The sequence below is a fragment of the Lepidothrix coronata genome, unplaced genomic scaffold (genome assembly GCF_001604755.1).
Source record: "Lepidothrix coronata isolate B3197 unplaced genomic scaffold, Lepidothrix_coronata-1.0 Scaffold92, whole genome shotgun sequence".
Classification (NCBI taxonomy): domain Eukaryota; kingdom Metazoa; phylum Chordata; class Aves; order Passeriformes; family Pipridae; genus Lepidothrix; species Lepidothrix coronata.
The window spans coordinates 2,358,064-2,376,950 of NW_016690272.1; the positions used below are offsets into that span (position 1 = coordinate 2,358,064).

The window sequence follows — 18,887 nt, forward strand, 5'->3', positions numbered from 1 at the left end:
GGAAAATGAACTAGTACTGACACCACTGAAGGCACAATCATGGCTGGATGGGGCCTTCGTTCAAAAGACACTGTGCCCATGGTGAACTTGTTTTAAAAAATTTTTAATTGCTTCTTCTTGAATTGCTCCCACATTTCAATAATTCAAGGCTAGGACACAATGACAATTTTATTTTTAGTTGTTATGTGCAGTTTTATTGTATTTTGTGTTCTCGTTCAACCTCAAGTAATTACTTCAGTATCCACAGTGACAAAATGTGGCACAAACATGATAAGACCTTGGTGTGGCAGCAGTTCCCTTGCTGTGTAATCAGCTTCTCCTTCCAATTGAAGGTGTATTTACCTACAAATGACACATCTCATCATGGAGTTTGTTTCAATCATTTGTAGCCTTTGAAAGTCCTCTACAGGCTTAAAATATTGGTTGCTTTTGGGTACATCGAAGTAAAATGTTTTAACACTACCTGTAAAATACTGGGGCACACTTCAGAGGTGTCTGCTTTCCTCACATGAAATAGTAACTACTATTTTCCCAGCAGGAATTCTGTATTTATTCCTTCTGGAACAGAGTGATGGGAAGATACTCTGCCATCATTATGAGATCAAAAGGGGCAATGCTGGTTTTCTTTCCCGGGGAAAATGTGCGTTTCTCTCACGTTGACCAGGACGTTTGCTGATTTATTCTCATCTCTATTTCAAATGTTAGAATAAAAATACACTCGCCACTTTTTGTGTTACAGCACAAAATGTCCCATTTCCTTATTGGTTTATTTTATTGCCCAAAAGGACTTTGATCTGCCAAGCTGAAAATGATAAGCACATTATATAGTTGGTGGATTGCTCTCGAAGGCTTATTCCAGTCTTTTCCTTTGCTGTCAGTGAAGCATTTGTGAAGGAAATAACTAACATATGATATGGCAAATGAGATGATTCTTTACAGGTTTTCTGTGTGAGAAACAACCATCTGGTTTTGCCTTCAGGAGGAGATTTTTTTCTGCAGTGCTCATGGCGCTTTCTAGAGCTCTGGTTTTTGCTTTGGTCAACTGGGTTACCTTCACCTGTCTTGAGGCACAAAGTAAGTACTCTTATTCTTTGTGAGCATTTCACTGCTTTTATTGAAATGGAACAAAATTAAATGTATTAAATCCATACAAATCACAGTCCTAGAAGTCTGAAATACGTTGATTTGTTGCTTGATAAACTAACATCTAAACAAGCCATCTTGGTGCCCATGGAAGTGGTCTGGGGGCTTTCAGGAGCTCAGTGCTGACAAGCTGAAAACCATGCTCTTATTATCTTTGAACTTTTGGGGGTTTGGTTATTTTATATTATTATTTTATATTGTTATTTTATATATATTTGCATCAGACCTTAGAAAAAATACTTAGGCTGAAGTTGAGCCTGAGGATGGATAGTTTTGAAGTTGGGGTCAGTTAAATTCCATGCTGTTGCTGTTCTGCTAAATCAGGTTGGAGTATCTACCATTGTTACACATGATATTTGTAGTGGTGAGGAACTCCATTAAAAGTTTTCTTTATTGTACTGAGGCTTCCAGAAAGTGAAAACTGCCAATTTTTTTATCTCTTTCACTAGTCCAGAGCCCAGGTTTTTCAACACTCAGAGATGGAGGCAGTGAATTAGACCCATAACCAGCATTAGACCCGTACAGCTGCTGACTGTAGAAATATCCTCTGGGGTTTTATTCAGTTACTTCTGTAGAAATCTGTCCACTGCTCATTTTAAATGAAATCCTGTAGAGTGATACAGACACGAAGGGATCCACCCAGCCAGGCAAAAAGAACCCACTGTTTGTTTACCACCTGTCCCTTTGAATCTATGGGAAGGATGGTAAGGAGAAGAGTGGGAACATTCTTAAAACCACAAAAACGAATTCTAGTCAGGGGAGGGGAAAAAAATCTGGCAGATTCCTGGATTTCTGTGTTTATAGTTTGCACCTGTACAAAAAAAAAAAAGTCTCACTTTTATCACACAGAGCAGATGTAGAGAGAGGTGTCTGAGATACAATTAACCACTTAAAAAAGCAACCTCTCACGAAAAACCTGTATCCCCAAAGTGCCACCTTCTCTGAAAGTTTAAGGAGAGGAAATTTCGGGTAAATCTGTCAACGTGCCTTTACCCTGAGCTCCTGGATTCCTGCTAACTTTTCTGTGGGGAGTAGTTTTGTGTTGACAGTTTTCTTGGGAGCAGAAAACATTTGCAAGGCCAAGGTACAGAAGCAGTTTCGATTATGATTTCCACAAATGTTTCAGCAGGACACTAATGAGCAGTGACTCATTCTTGGCAGGCTTAGATTGGGTCCAAGCCACCAATATTTGCTTACACCATGCAATGTATTGTTTTAAACCCTTCAAGGTTTATGATAAATGTCTTTGAGCTTAATTTGAAGTCTTGTGTGCGTCTGGTTTTACAGAGCATAAGGTTTTTGACCTTGTACCATCTCTGTGCTCTTTGTACGTGACTTTTGTGTTTCTTTTTAGAAACCACAACTATAAACTGTGATGTGCCACCCGCCACACTTGAGCTGACAGGCTTTGTGGATGGATACACAGGTAAAATCAGGATTCCAGCCTAGAATTGTCTGATCTTCTCCTAAATGCACATAGTACTTTAATGCTTCACATAGCCAGTGTATTTTAAAATGAATCTGTATTATTCATTGATTTACAACAGTCTTCATGGCTGGATGCAGCAGCTGCCTATGGACCTACTGCTTAGTAGAATAAATAAATATCAAACCCTGAATTCCCTGTTCCAGGCATCTTGTTGTCTGAATAGGCAGAGCAGGGAATGGGAAAGGAAACAAGTACAGAAAATGTTCTCAGTTCACCTTATCCAGTGAGGTTTTGATGTCCCTAATGGATATACAAGGCAAAGCATTAAGTTATGGCCAAAGCTTCCCTTTGGGATATGTCATAACCCTTAGGATCTCATGGCACCATGCTCCAGGCCTATGCTGACTGTCCACAGGCAATCTGCATTTCTTCTGGCTTTCAGAAAGATCAGAGAGTCATAGAATGGTTTGGGTTGGAAAGGGCCTTAAAGCTCACCCAGTTCCAACCCCCTGCCATGGGCAGGGACACCTTCCACTAGACCAGGTTGCTCAAGGCTCCATCCAACCTGGCTTTGAGCACTTCCAGGGATGGGGCAGCCACAGCTTCTCTGGGCAACCTGTGCCAGAGCCTCACCACCCTCAGAGTAAAGAACTTTTTCCTGATATCTAATATCTCTTTCAGTTTGAAGCCATTTCCCCTTGTCCTGTCACTCCATGCTCTTGTCAAAGTCCATCTCCATGTTTCTTGTGGGCTCCCTTTAGGTCCTGGAAGGCTGCAATTAGGTCCCCCCGAAGTCTTCTCTTTTCCAGGCTGAACAATCCAGAGCAGTGTTTTTTTTCCAGTCACTGGTGAAGCTGTCAGAGTGTAGCTGCTGTGTCTGACTCTTGAATGGAGAGAGAAAGAAAAAGAATTACCTTTCACCCTGATTCCATTTAATTTTTAAGCAGGGAGCAATAACTCTGGCCCTTAGTGGGCACTGTATGTGTGAGTGAACCTGCTGACATGCCTGTGAATAATCCAGAGGGAGAACCACCTTCCATTTTTCCCAGTACTTCCTTTTGTTGGGTTCTCTCTTCTGCAGGGAATACTGTTTCCTAGGCAGCTGCTTTACTTATCTGAGTGTATCCAGCTCAGACAGCCTGTCAGGCAAAGAGGGATTTTGTTTTCCTGGAATGTTTTCTTCCAGCGTTTTCAGCACAGTAGAGTGATACCACCCAACGCTGAGCCCCTGAGACACAGCCCTGGGGTTCTGTGCTCACTGTCAGCTCACTGGACTTTCATCTCACACACAGTTAAAAGTCCAGTGTCTTTGGTAGCTGCCAGTATTCCAGACACTCCCTGCTGGTGAAGAAGACAAGCTCATGGTCCTTAGGATTTTGAGACCAAGAGCACAAGACTCTATGTGGAGATTAGAGATGGAACTGGTACGGAAAGGGCTTGCCAGCCTAAATTAGTAGTGATGGAGGATGAAGCCAGTGGAGTAGGAAAGAAACACAGCTAGCAAGTTTCCTGAAGATCATGGAAAACATCTGGGATGTTCAAGAAAGGTTTTAGAGGGGAGAGGGGATTATGGGTTTGCAATACAGGTAATGTGTTCCATGAGAAGCTAAGTGTGGTTTCATAAACACAAATATGTTGATCACATGAGTAAGGGAACTTTATTTAGTAAAATTGCCAGTAGCACCACACTGGATGGTTTGAAAAGATACATTTCAGACACAGATTTGGTGTTTAACCAAGCAAGTAATGCACTCACTACTGAAATGAGTCAGTCTAACAGGAATCCTGATAATTGCAGATAACAAGTCTTTGTATTTTCAAGAGATCAGTTCCTAAATGTGTGGTTGTAGAAAAATCACATAAAAACTGATTCAAAGGTTGCAGAGTTTTGTGTTTGTGTTGTGTACAAACAGGAACAGATCAAAGGAAGGGCCACAGACTCACCATTCTGTCCCAAAATCAAAATGAAACAACCACAAGCCTGAGTCTGGCTTCACACTGGATTCTACCTGCTTGACAGATTTAACTAAGAGATGTGAGACGCCCTTGGGTTTGGAAAATACTGAAACTCATCCCATGCAGCCCTGACTGGCCTCTTGCTGATTTTGACCACATTCCCTGACTTTGATTACACTTTGGTTACGTTTTCACAGCAAATGTGAAAAGACAGTTTCACAGCATGAAGGTGTTTTCAAAACATGGTGGAGATTCAGGTGTGAATGATGCCAAGCTTTTTAATTCTGGACACGCCGTGTGAATATATTGGGAAAAAAATGGGTTTCTGTGGTTTTAAAAACATATCAATGCCCTTGTGCAGAGCACTTAAGGGCACTTTAACAGATCTTACCGTTTAAAAATGCCAAAATAATATAAAATGTAACCAAAGGTGACCAGTTGTCGATACATATGAAACAAACCTATGGATTTGTTTTCCATAAAACAACCTAATTTGTTGCACTTTCTCTTCCAGGTGATATAGAATGGATCACAGATATCCCAGCCGATGTAAATTTGGCATTAACATCACCTATATTCCCTGAACACTTGAACTATGTGCAACTGGAATATAATTCTGCACTTAGGAATGCAACTGTGAGGACTTCCAAGGCACTGGATGTTGAGACTCTCAAGGTATTATTTTTTACCGCGTTTAAAGCCTAAATAGAAAGGTTTTCTTGAAAGGTGAAAAAAAAAACAAAACCCAGCACTAAGATAATAAATTTGAGTAGTTTGTTCTCTCAGAGGTTGGAATTTCAAAAAAAGTGACTTGTCAGAACAGAATTCAGTATCTACCTCTCAGAAATATCTGTTCAATGTCTCAGTGTCTGTCATCTGACAGTCAGACAGGTCCTTTCCTAATCATGTGTTGTCATGACAGCTGTAAATACACAGCTAGGACAGGTGTCACTTGCCTTACAACTCATCTCCCAGCAACGTGGATTATTTCATCAAAGGGAGGTGAAGCAGATAAAATTTGATAGAAGGTAAGCCTTAGTCATATGAGTGTTTATACAAGCTTTAACTTCACATGTGAATAAATCCATTTATTGGCCTCTGTTGCTTGATGCACAAAAGGATAAATCCTTCTTCCTAGGCCATCCTTGTTTTGTAGGACTACCAGGAATTTAGAAAGCAGTATCAGTGTTTTTCCTGGCTGCAGTTGCCCTAAATATGAAAATGGGGTGGTACTGCAGAGTAAATAGAGACAATTTATTATATATTTTATACACTGCCAATTCAGAGCAGCCCTGGACTTGGCAGAATTGAACCAGGCTTGTTGTAAAAACCACTGTTACAATCCACGTTTGTAAGCGATGAAAATGGATTTATGACTTTTACATTTCTCATTTGGATATTTTCCAAGTGGATTAAAACACTTTTTGTGCTTTTTGTACGTGTTCTCCTGTCCTCTGTCAACTTTCTGTTGGGGAGAACAGTCAAACAGTCAGGTACAGGGATGGTGGGTGTCATCAGCAGATGAATGGAGTCAAATAAACCTTAAAATTAATGCTCTGTAATTACTTTGCTATGTATTGTAAGCAGAGTGTTTTGGTACAGCTCACCTGAGGATTCAACTCCTAGAAGTAATTTTGTATAATTTTGACATAAATGATCTTTGACAGTCATATTCTGAGTTCCTAGATGATATTATTTATTTGCTTGTTTTGTTCACTTTTAGAGTGAATTTGTCTGGTATACCATTGTTTGCCAGAGGATTGGAACAGTAAGTAAAAAACACGTTTTACCCACTGTATTTTTGGTCTAAGCTCAATGCCAAGTTACCATTTTCTGAAATACTATTTAGTTTAAAGTTAAGATGCAGGGTGTTCAGAGCACCTTGTAGAAGATAATTTGTTCTAATCTGCCAATTGGAATGAGTGATTTTGTTCACAGGTAAATTTTTAAAAAGTTAATTTTAGCATACTTTTGCAAACTCCATTACTAGTAACGGTGGCCTAACTCTCTCAATACAGTTTGTAGAACTGAAGGGGTGTCTCTGAGGATCTCATTTGATAGGATGAAATGAAATGTTAGCAGAGGGGTGCTGCCTCACTGTTGTCATTTCTAACCTGCCTTTTTGCTTCCATCACAAAGAGTACTCCGATAGAGAACCCACGGAACGTAGAAGTAAAAGACTTAAATGACAATGCTCCAAAATTTCAACAAACTAGTTACAGTGCTTCAGTATCAGAGGTGGGTTATGGCAGATGTTCATACTTTTTTCCTTGTGACATTTCTAAATTGCTTTTTGGGGAGGTTCTAATGTGACCACACCGTTATCAGTTCATTACCTGCACTTTTAATGGGACTTATCTACACCATGGGTGTGGAAAAGAAGGGCTGGGCTTGCATGTCCAGCTGGGGGTGTGAGGTGGAGGGGAAATAGTCAGTAAAAATGGCAATGGGAAGGGATTTGCTGAGGAGGTGGCACAACTTCCCTGCCCCAAGTTAGGAAGGATGTCAAAAGGGTCTCGTGACTGAGCGTTTGCTGATCTTTGTTTCCTCTAGGTGGCTGAAATAAGTTTCACTGTTATAAAAGTGGAAGCAAAGGATGATGATTTTTCACCCCAATTCAACATCCTCACTTACAGTCTCTCGGTGAGTGCCCTGTGTTGGTTGGAACCTGAGAACACCAGTTTGTATTTCACAGATTCACAGCCTGGGACCTGATCCCCGTGTGCTCCCTCGTGCTGTGTGGTTGAGATTAAAAACCTGCAAAAAGCCAAAAGGCCATTTAAAATTAGAGTTTATACCACAGGTGAGGCCTGAATCTTAATGTTCATGAAAAGATTTGTGGCACTCTCCAGCTCCAGCCAAGGAACTCAGTGGTCCTTTGTGGAAGCAGGAGTGAAGCAGTTTCCCTTCTTTTTAAAGTTTGGCTTGCTGTTCATCTCCAGTCCTGAAGCCAACTGGAGTAGGATTATTTCAACTAGCTTCAGATATCTGCAGTGGAAATCTTCACCTCTGAGCTTGCTGTCTCTGCCTCTTTCACAGCTGGTGAAGGGGCCATTCCTCTGATGTGCTTTAGTTGTTGACCACAGGATGAGATAAACCAGGTAGAAATTCTGTTGGCACTGACAGGAGAGGCGATAGAATGTGTGGTGGTGGTGGTGGTTGAGAGATTCCTGGTCCTTCATGAAAAGCAGTCCAATAATAAAGGGGGGAAAAAGGGAAAAGAAAATGTATTTCATCTTTAATCATATAAAATATTTGATTTATTCATTCAATAGGGTCCGGACTCAGATTACTTTTATATAAGGCAAGGAGATGGAAGCGTCATAGTGAATAAAACATTGGATTACAACAAGGTCCACCTTTTCAATTTAACAGTCCAAGCAAAGGTATGGTACAAATTAAAAGAAGAATGAGACCCACAATAGTTCTACAATGATAGTTCCTCTGTTATAACATCCCAGTTTCTACAAATTTAGAACTTTGGGAGTTCCCAAACCAGAAGCTGTGGCTGCATCTTGGCTTGTACTGCAAATAGCACATTCTTAATATTTGAACCACTGTTTAAGTTTCCTCTCAAATACCAGCCCAAGTTTCTTTCTGGGTGTGTTTCTCTAAGTATAAATATTGTACATATTTATTCCCCACTATTCTCACACATATTCACCTATTCATTATGGGAGATCTATCATACTTTTGCTGCATCTCACCAGGTTCTTTGTGTGCCTTTTTTTGAGATTTGAATGTGTGTTTGCTTTTATTTCCTGTTAGAACTAAACCCACATGGTTTTACTGCAGTTATTGTGTATCAAGCAAATGTACAGCTGCAGCAAATGTACTGTTACCAAGTTCTACTGCTGTGTAACACCTGCCTGATAGGAAATTAATAACTAAGAACAATCACCCGTTGATAGTTTTGTTCCTAGAACTGGATTTTCAGAAATGGAAAAACCTGACAGGGTGAGAGTTCTTAGACCCTGTAAAATACATGTAATAATATTCAGCTGTATTTTCCACTGAGATATGGCTCCTTCATTGCAGTGTTTCTTATTTTCTTCTTTCCCTTGGGATGCAGGAACAATTTGGAGACCAGAGTGACACTGCATCCTTAATAATTAACGTAGAAGATTATGATACATTGAACCCCTGTTTCAGCCAATCTGTGTACAATGGGAATATCAGTGAAATCCAGGTAAAAGCTTTTCACTGGATGCTTTTGTGTTTGGAGGAAAGGAAAGAAAAGGCAAAGCTCCCAAATACCTGTTCTAAGAGGGCTTTTGCTGTTAACTTGAAAGGGCAACTGACTGTTCATCAGTCCTGAAATTAGCTGCCTGTTTTCAGTTTTAAATAGTGTAATTCCTTCACACTGCATTACAGTCAGGTAGGCAAAAATAAGAATGTGAGTGGTAATCTGTGGTTTATATTATATTGTATTTTTTTTTCCTATATTGGGTCGAAATTTCTTGGGGGAATGTATTTGTTTGGCTCAGGCTTCTGGATGTATTAACATTAAAAAAAATCACAGTATGGTATTATCAGAGTAATCCACTAAAATTAAAATAGTTAATTATCTGTATCCCTATTTCTTTGTCATTGTCTTCATGTTCACATATTTTAAACCACAAATACTTGTACTGTTACACCCTTGATGTCCCTTTGGTTAGAAGTTCATCTTCAGTTGCCCGAAGGGATAATTTTAGCTCTTCTAAAATGTTTTTATCTTGTAAATAATTCTTTTTCTTAGGGCTGCAGTATAGAATTGCATGTTGTTTGCCAGGAGAGGAAAGGAAAAGAACTGAAATATTCAACATTCTTAACATAAATTCCATCTGTGACTGCAGCTCCATAATCTGGTGTTTCTCAAACACAGTGTAACCATTTTGGTCATAGTTTTCCTCTGGAAAGCACGGATGGCAAAGAAAGAATTTTTTCTGGATCCCATTAAGTGCATGTTTCTCCTTTTTTTAACGAAAATTATGGCTTATCCAATGAAAAAAGTTAACTTTGTGTATTTTTTCTTCAAGTTAATCAAGTCAATGTATGTTCTCTAGGAGGGTGCTCTGACTATTCTCCCAGAGGCCATATTGGCTCAAGATGGAGACAGAGGTATAAATGAACCAGTAGTTTACAGCATCAAACTGGGTAAGAGCCTTCATTTCCTTCTAGACATTGCCACATTAACTGGTAATATTCCTGAAGAGAATAAGGAAGTGAAGTGTTCATTCAGGTGTCTTAACTGCACAGAGCTTCACCACAGTGCTGCTCCACTTAAATCAGCTTCATTTCAGTCATTTATTGTAGGGTCCAACTATTTTTAAAATGTTTAGGTGTTCTTGAGCTTCCTCCAATAAACAATTCCTGATTCTGAGTTGTAAGTCAGTTTAGAGGCTTCAATTTGAGCAAAGAATTTCCATTCAGGACCATCTAGAGAGATCAATTCCATCAGGAGCTTTACCTCCTCCTGAAGGAATTGCCAAAAGCTCATGAAATGCTTAATTTGAGACCTTGAAGTGTGAATGAATTTCCTAGGAATTGTTTTGAGGACGGAGTCCTTGGGGAAAAAAAGCCTTTTATCTGGAATATCTGTTCATTTTTGCCATGGCTAAGAAGATAACACTCATTTAAAGGACAGAGCAGATTTACTGTTCTGGTTCATTCTCACTAACCCTCTGAAATTTGTTGCTTTTCAGTGAACCCCCCAGCCTACAACAACAACTTCTCCATCAATGCAAGCACTGGAGTGTTGAAAGTAGAGGCTCCCATTGACAGAGAAATATGTCCCTCTCTTGTGGTGGCCATCCAGGTACTGATTTCTTTAGTGTGTTAACTCTGAACCTCAATTTCATAACATAATATGTAAATCCAACCTGCTGGTAACAGCATTTCTCACAGTCATGTCAAAGGGCAATTGGCATCAAGGCTCCATCCTGCCATTTAAAATAAAAGAAAAAGAAAAGGAAAATTCATTCACTGAAAACAGGCAGTTGTGTCATGTCCTTGTGTTAAGCCAGAACAGCTCGTTGTTACCAAGATGTGGAATTTACAGCTGCAAACTCTGCTCTCCAGGCAGCCCAGCAAGACAAGAGTTTCAAAACAGCTGATGCAGTAGTTCTGGTGACTATTGAAGATGTGAATGACAATGCTCCAGTGCTGTCCCAATCGAGTTACAATGTCTCAATTCTGGAAAATTTCCCAAATGGGATGGAAGTTCTTCAAGTAACAGCTACTGACCAAGATGAGGTAAAAAGCCAGTGTTTTTAATGTTTGCTACAAATATCACGCTTCTGAAATGTAATAAAAAAGGTGTTTGTGTTACACAGGTGCAGCAGATAGAATTGTCTTTTTCTGGCTATCTAAATATGCTTAAGCAAAGCAAACTTAGTTTTACTTCTTTGAGGGATAGAGTACTTGCAGCCAAAGAATAAATTTTGTCTCTCTTTGAAACTCCTGTGGTTTGCAAATGGTCCCAAACCTGACAGTGCAGGAGTGCAAAGTGGACACAAAGTTGTCCTTGGCCTGCATATTATATTTCTTCCATGTTGTTTGCTTCTCTCCCTCTTTTTGGAACTGTAACCTCTATTAAACCAGAAAACTCAATGTTCTCCATGTGGAAAATAAGAAGAAAGCTCAGTGATTGCCCTATTTTATAACAAATATCATTACTGTTCGCAGGGAGGCTTCCAGGGAACATTTGCTCTCACTCCAGATGACAGTCCCTTCCAACTAAGTCAAGCTGGGATCCTGACTGTGAGGAACTCCACGCTCCTGGATAGGGAGAGAATACCATCTATTCAGCTACAGGTATTAAAAATAAACCTCCCTCCTCCTTTCCAAGGCAAACAGGTGAGACCTGATCTGTGCTGGCAAGAGGCCGATTCCTTAGTACAGATCCACAGCTGAACTGAAGAATCAAATCCAGCCTTTCACATCAAAGCTGTCTGGAGGGAAACACCACCAGTGATACAGTTCACTCAGCTTGTAATTCTTGTTCATCCTTCCTACTCCTCGTGGAAGGTGCATTTGAACAATGCAGTGATTTCCCTACATGGTTTTTCCAGGTCACTGCCAGAGATCATTTGCCCCCTCACAGCGAGGCGCACTCTCCAATCAACATATTGCTGCTGGATGAGAATGACAACAGCCCGACCTTCAGAGGCACACCATATGAACAAGATCTTTTCCTCAACATGACTGCAGGAATGGCCATTCTTCAGGTACTAGAAATACTAAGTAGAAATGACATTTCTGAGTTTAAATGAGTGTGCATGAGTCCTTGCTTAAAGCTGTGTAGAAGTTCTATCTAAAAGGGGATCTGGTTTGAGCTCCTCTGAGTTCAGAAACAACCCACCTTTCATTTCGAGGCTTACACCTGTTGACATTCCATAATCACAGTGTTCTGGATGCTCTAATCACATCCCAGATCAGGGAACAAATGATACAGGATTTTTATTCTTGATCTTAGATTCTGTGCACCGCCCTGAATACCACAAACATAACACACAAAGTAAGATTCTAGATTTTAGTTGTTGTAAGGTGTTTGATGAAAACAATGGGTTTAGAGTCCAGAAACTGAAATAATGATGCAATTTTTTTGAAAGGCTGCTGAATGCTGAAGCATTGTGGATCATTTTTAGATACCATGTACTTTTTCTAACATAGTAAATGAGTTAACCAAATAAAACTGGAAATGGGGGGTGAGATATACAGGAGTCACAATCAATGCTCATACCCAAATGTGCCAATTTAATGGCTCCTGATGAAATCTCTTGGACCATCTGCCTCTGGTGACTTTGGAATTGCTATGAAACAGGGTTTCTGACATACAAACTTGGTGTCATTCACATGAGTTCCACAGAAGCAGGATTTTGCTCATGCTGCTGGAATGATAATGTTTGTGCATCAAAGAGCAAACATTCTTACTGAGGTTTAACCCAGGAATTCTATAGGAAATAGTTTCTATAGGAAAATGACAGTCAGTCAAAGGTATAACTGAATTTTTTTGTGGCTGTATTTAGCTAAGTATATATATATATGTGTGTGTGTGTGTGTATGTATATATACACATATATATTATATATATATATAATTATCCAGACCTATTATTTGCTATAAATGAGAGGAAAAAAGCCCCACAACCAATTCCTAATTATCTGCTTACCTGAATGCTTTGCTCTGCAAACTGCACAAGAAGAAGCAGTTCTGTGTTACTTGATAAAAGCACAAGAAATTACAGTACAATATTTCTTTTTTGTTTTCCCAGGTTGCTGCTGATGATCCAGATGATGGTATAAATGGAGAGATAAGCTTTATCTTAGCTGGTGGCAATGAAGATGGATACTTTGAATTGGATACATCCACAGGACAAATCAGTTTAAAGACAGAAATCCCATTAGGAATCAACCAACTTAAGAAGTTTGTTTTGTGGATAACAGCTACTGATGGTAAGAGGAGATTTTAGGTCAACACAGCTATTTCCAGTGAGGAATTTTGGTTTTGGTTTGGTTTTTACCTGAAGGAATGCTGTCAAAACAGGTTCGCAGGCTTTATTTGAAAAACACCATATATTTTTATCTGCTCCTTATACATCCAAACTAATTGCTGCATCTCTGGTAAAACTCTGCTTCCTGCTGATGGTGTTGTGTCAAATCTGGTTTCTTTATGGCTGTGGGAAGAACATTAAATAACATATATTTCACACCTTCCTTTGACTTATTGACTGGTGTTGCACAGCAGAGAATACAGAGGTTCAGGCAGAAATTAGAAATTTATAACTCAGTCACCATTCAATAAGGAGTAAAAGGGAAAGTAAAATGTGCTGAGTAATCTGGTCTTTGTTTGCACATCCAAGATACCAAGCCCATTTTTAGGATGACCACCACCAACAGCATTTCCGTGCCACAGTTATTGAGGGTTTCTTTGTTTTAAAAGAATAACAGAGAACTCAGTGAACATTCACGATCTGAATAAGGGCAGAAACAAATGTAATCCAGCAATGTTATCCCACTCCTGGAAGCATGAGAATACAAAGTGGTTTTCAGCCTCATGATTTGGTCAAAATCAGCTCTGTGTCCTCGAATTGATGGTCTCATGGACAAAATGGGTGCTGTGGGGAATATGGATACAAAAAGGATTCCTGAGTCCATCCTTTGTGATCTTGGTTAGGACCTCTTAGGCAGTACCATAACAGTTGCAGTAAGGATTTAAAAAAAAAAAAAAAAGAAGTCAGTGACAGTGGAAAAGTGTATTTTTTTTATCTTTATGTCTTGAGGCAGTGGGTATTTTATGCATCTGCTGGGAGATTGTTTCCCTTTGCTTGCAGGTGGGGCCGTTCCAAGGAGTTCATCAGTGCCAGTACAAATCACTGCAGTTGGAGATTCCAGACCCCAGTTCACCCAGAAAACATACAATGTGTCTGTAGAGGAGGAGCTGGTCAGTCCTGTTGTAGTGGCACAAGTAAGAACAACTTTATTTTATCTTTATATAGGGCATCCCATAAAATATGTGCTCCACATGTCCGTGTCTCCCTGGGCTATGGATAACTGGATCCTGGGTTTTCTGTGTGTCAAGCTGCACATACAGCACTGAGTACATCCCTCAGATGATGAAGCTTATCACCCACAAAGGTGGATTTGCTTCCACTAAAACCTTTGCAAACTTTCCATTGCTTAAAGCTTAAACAGCATCTGCTACCATTTAACATTAAAAAAACCAAACAAAACAAAACCAACCTCCCAAATCAAACAAAATAAACCTCAGAACTGCTTGAGAAAGTAAACTTCCATGCTTAGCCCTTTGTTGACTCTGGACACTCTCCAAAGCCTATAGTGGCCCAAAGGCTGGAATAGGCAATATTCCCTCATCTGTTGGGGATAAATCTAAATCTCTGTGACATGATGATAGGAGATTTCCCATCAGAGACTGTCATAAAGGCATTTTCAAAGGAGGCTTTAGAACTTGCTCCTCATTTTGCTCAAAAACGCTCAGATGAGCAGGTCACCAGAAGCTCCTTCTGGGATGCAGGTCCAAAGGCAGATGGACAGTCTCCTACCAAAGCAGTGAGAAGATAATGCATTTTGTTGTTTTGCTTTATTGGCTTCCTGAGTTAATTTTTTACTTTTTTTATATGAAGAAAGGCAGAACCAAAGGTTAAAGTGCAATCTGTTCATTATGTCCTATACATATTTACTTTTATATATTAATGGTGTTCCAGTAAAAGACAGTCCTCTTCAGCTGGATTTTTATGTATGTTGTGGTTTGATTTTTACTTCTTTTAATGAATCTGTGAGGTTAGTAAATGCCTGAATGAAAATGAATTAAAAGAAATAAAACTAAGCCACAGTATCAACCATAAGTTGATAGCAAGCCACAATATCAACCATAAAATGAATTTGGACAAAGTTAAAATGATTATTCTTTTTCAGACAGTGGTTTATTGGTTTTAATTCATTTATTGATAATATGCTGTGTCTTCCCCAGGTAGAGTATGAGTCTTTAAATCCCCATATACAAGTTGAGTTTCAAATGCTGACAGAATCTGCTACGTTTGCCATCAATGGCACGGGAGTCATCTCAACAAACACCAAACTGGACTATGAATCCCAGAAAAACTACACACTGACCATTTCCTTGTCAGATGGGAATACTACTGACTATGCTACAGTGTTTGTCACAGTTCTAGATGTCAATGACAACAGTCCTGTGTTTGGTGCAACCAACACCACCGTTAATGTTCCTGAGAACGTGCCACCTGGAACGAGTGTCACCAGGGTGTCAGCAACAGATGTGGATGAGGGATTCAATGGGCTAGTGGTTTATACTCTGAAAGGTGGGGAAGGCAAAATGGATATCGACACCTCAGGATTAATTTTGCTGGAAAAGGAACTGGACAGAGAAACCCAAGACTTGTATAACTTAACAGTGATCGCCAGCGACCAAGGCCAACCCGCGCGGTCGACAGCTCTCAACGTGACGGTCATTGTTGGTGATGTGAATGACAACCCTCCAGTCTTCTCATCCAGTGTATACACAGTGGATGTCCCTGAAGATGAAGTGGTGGGAAGGGCACTGCTGACAGTGTCTGCTACTGACTTGGATGCTGGGGACAACGCCCTGGTGAAGTACCAAATTGTCAGCCAGGAACCCCCAACCCCCTCACCGATGTTCCTTGTCAATGCAACCACAGGCCAGCTCAGCCTGAGCCAGCAGCTGGATTATGAGACCATAAAGCGTTTTCTGGTAGAAGTGGAGGCATCAGATGGAGGTCAGCCAAGTCTCAGCAATAAAACCCTCGTAGTTGTGAATGTAGTAGATGTCAACGATAACCCACCAGAATTCAGCCAGGCAGCTTATCAGATATCTGTGTTTGAGAACCTTCAGAAGGGAAGTCCTGTCTACACGTTCAGTGTTGCTGACAAGGACGAGGTAGGTACCAGGTTATTCTCACCCTGATAAATCAAGAGGTGACACGGTTTCCTCGGTTTTAAAGCAGCGTAAACGCTTCTCGCAGTTCAGACTCCACTGAACTCTGTGTTGCTGTTCCTCACATCATGGGGATTGGTCTTGGAGAGCTCTAGGGAGAAGGAATGTCTAGGACCACAAGGGCTTCCACATGCCACAGTTCCTGTTTGCCAAAGAAGTCCAGTATTCCCACAGCTCAGGGTGCAGGATTTCACGTGTTAAACCTGCCAAAGCACTTGTACTTTTGTAATGAGAACTCCTATAAAAAGGCCAGGTATTAGTATTAATATGATTAGTTTTTGAACTTAAATATTAATCATGTTAATCTCAAATGAACTATGTTTTCTTTCTAGGCTGGCTTTTCTCAGGGACACTTTATTCATAACAGTACCTCATTTACTGTGGATATGCCTGGAACACTTTCGTTAAGGAATGACACAGAACTGGACAGGGAGACTACATCTGCATTCACTTTACAAGTAAATTTGGGGACAGACTTTTCAGTTTTGGCTCATTTCTACTTCACTCCCTTGAACACCTTTTATATCTCTATCAGGGGTTAAAATGTCCACTAAAACTCCATTTTTGTTCCTGACTTTGGCAGGTATGGGCAGTTGATGCTGACACAAATGGGCTTAACTCCAGTGCCCTGTTCCATGTCACTGTTCTGGATGTCAATGACAACAACCCTGAGTTCCAGATGCAGCCATACAATTTTGAGATTCCAGAAGGAGAGTACATGTCAAGTGCTCCCACCAAAGTTGGAAATGTGACTGCTACTGATTTGGATGAGGGAGAGAATGCCCGAATTACTTATTACTTATCAGCTGAGGATGGGGATAATCCATACAGCATCCAACAGGTAAGGGGTTTGGATGTGCTGAAAACAATATTTAGATACTGCTTTTCATGCAGTTACTTGGCACAGGTAAAAACACATCAGGTTTTACCTTTTTTACACATCAGGTAAAAAGAGCTGGCAGGTACCATTCTAATGCACATCAAAACCAGCACCTGCCCTGTAGGTTGGAAATATGTGTTGATATTCAAAAACTAAGACATACTGGTCAGGTGTTGCTTGGAATCCAAACTTGCTCAAAGGAGAACAGATTATTTCAATCCCTCATCTCCTCTGAGAATTCAGTGTATAATTGTAATCAAAATGATCTGTGCATTGAACCACATTCCCTTCTTTAGGATGGAACCATTTTGGTGACTGGCTCTGTAGACAGAGAAGCCAAAGAGAAGTATGAGCTGCTCTTGGTGGCATCTGATAACGGAGCTCCTCGAAGGCAGGTAAAGAGGAACGAGTTATGCTTTGTTTGCAGCTGCTTTTTCTTCAGAAAGTTAAGTGTCTGTGCTTTTTCTGAACGATGGTTTTCCCCTCTCACACACCAGAATTTCACCCGTGTCAGCATTCAAGTGTTAGATGTGAATGATAACCCTCCTCAGTTCACAAAGGCTCAGTACTCAGCCAGTGTGAGAGTGGCAACAGCAAAGGAAGGAGAGTTTGTGCTGGCAGTGTCTGCTACTGACCCTGATGCTGGGAACAACTCAGTCATTTCATACAGGTAAAATCCCTGTGGTGATAATAATCCCTCGTTAATGAGTGTCTGCTGGGAAAGAAGCAAACAGAAAGGTATTTTTATTTCTCACAAAGTATTTTTATTGGTCTGAAGAAGGATAAGACCTGCTCACAGACGTTTTACAAGTGCTGTAATCACTTGTGATTTCTAAACTCAGGAAGGACAGTCCTTACTCTGTGTTTTAGAGCTTATTGAATCATGACTGCGTCATAAGAGATAAACTCAGCAAGAAAAACCCCAAAGCCAAAATTTGTTTGAATTTCTGAGAGTTTGAAAAATGTGTTGGAGTTCCTGTGTAGGAAGTAAGTGAATCTCTGAGAATGAGAGTGTCTTTTCACACATCTTCTGTCTGCTGGGAGGAGGAGATCAAGAAATACTAACTTTCATGATGCACCATGCATAGAAAAATTAATGGAGATAGACTTTTGTATGACTCCTATGTCATGGAAAACACCAAGATACCTTGGCATGAAAAGCATGGATTGAGAAGGACAGATGAATGAACCAGTAAAATTGTGGATGTTTAAAACTATTCTCTTGAAAGAGAATATTTTTAACTGTGAGATGGTGTTCTACCTTAAACATGCTACTTTTTCCTGTGAGCAATTCAGTTATCTGTGAGAGTTTGCAGAACACCAGGAATTAGCAGGTCATTCCAGATGAATGCTACTTGGCTTTCTTCTGTTGCTGAATATGCAGCTGAGTGTGCAATATCTGCCTTCTAGTTGTGGGAAAATCAAGTGCTTGGGGTATAATGGGAACTGAAGGCATGAATGCTGGTTTTGATGGAAAACATACTTGGAATTTAAAAGGCCGATATATTTAGGCTAATGACACAGCAATTAAAACCTGCTCTTTATAAAAAGGCAAATACTGTCTGTTGAGTGCTCCTTACAGATGCAGCAGTAAGTAGATGGTCATTAATATGAATACTCTCCTGATTTCTCTTTAATCAGCTTCATGGATCCTTCTGATGATTTCCATATAAATACCCTCACTGGAGAAATCACCCTCAGCAGGAGCTTGGACCACATCACAGCTGACACAGTTGTCACACTGACAGTTGTTGCTGCTGATCATGGAGTTCCCCAGCTGACATCACAGGGTAAAATGTCTTTTACCCTTTTGTACTTTTCCCCACGTAAACATAACCCTTGCAAACCTTTAAATTGGAAATTAATCCCATTGCTGTCAAGTCAAAACTGAGTTTAGGGAAAAAATACCCCATGTTGCATCTCAGGAATAATGAATATTTGCTTTTTACCCTTTGATTTCCTCCAAGCTGATCATCTTAACAGAAAACTTGGGTTAGACTTAAA

The 18,887-nt window shown here is 40.1% G+C and overlaps 1 protein-coding gene across 1 annotated transcript in view; it reads left to right on the forward strand.

Annotated features, from left to right (window-relative positions):
* The first annotated feature begins 979 nt into the window (after window positions 1-979).
* LOC108500643 (protocadherin Fat 4-like) overlaps window positions 980-18,887 on the forward strand; it is a 37,104-nt gene continuing 19,196 nt past the window's right edge. The window contains exons 1-21 of the mRNA XM_017821756.1: window positions 980-1,074; window positions 2,498-2,569; window positions 5,043-5,203; window positions 6,252-6,296; window positions 6,668-6,766; window positions 7,082-7,171; window positions 7,804-7,914; window positions 8,601-8,717; window positions 9,577-9,667; window positions 10,216-10,328; window positions 10,592-10,765; window positions 11,198-11,326; window positions 11,584-11,739; window positions 12,786-12,966; window positions 13,845-13,978; window positions 15,002-15,946; window positions 16,336-16,461; window positions 16,587-16,844; window positions 17,180-17,278; window positions 17,381-17,553; window positions 18,525-18,673. Coding sequence (XP_017677245.1) covers window positions 1,005-1,074; window positions 2,498-2,569; window positions 5,043-5,203; window positions 6,252-6,296; window positions 6,668-6,766; window positions 7,082-7,171; window positions 7,804-7,914; window positions 8,601-8,717; window positions 9,577-9,667; window positions 10,216-10,328; window positions 10,592-10,765; window positions 11,198-11,326; window positions 11,584-11,739; window positions 12,786-12,966; window positions 13,845-13,978; window positions 15,002-15,946; window positions 16,336-16,461; window positions 16,587-16,844; window positions 17,180-17,278; window positions 17,381-17,553; window positions 18,525-18,673 — 3,493 coding nt within the window. The 5' untranslated portion in view covers window positions 980-1,004. The remainder of the gene's footprint in view (window positions 1,075-2,497; window positions 2,570-5,042; window positions 5,204-6,251; window positions 6,297-6,667; window positions 6,767-7,081; window positions 7,172-7,803; window positions 7,915-8,600; window positions 8,718-9,576; window positions 9,668-10,215; window positions 10,329-10,591; window positions 10,766-11,197; window positions 11,327-11,583; window positions 11,740-12,785; window positions 12,967-13,844; window positions 13,979-15,001; window positions 15,947-16,335; window positions 16,462-16,586; window positions 16,845-17,179; window positions 17,279-17,380; window positions 17,554-18,524; window positions 18,674-18,887) is intronic.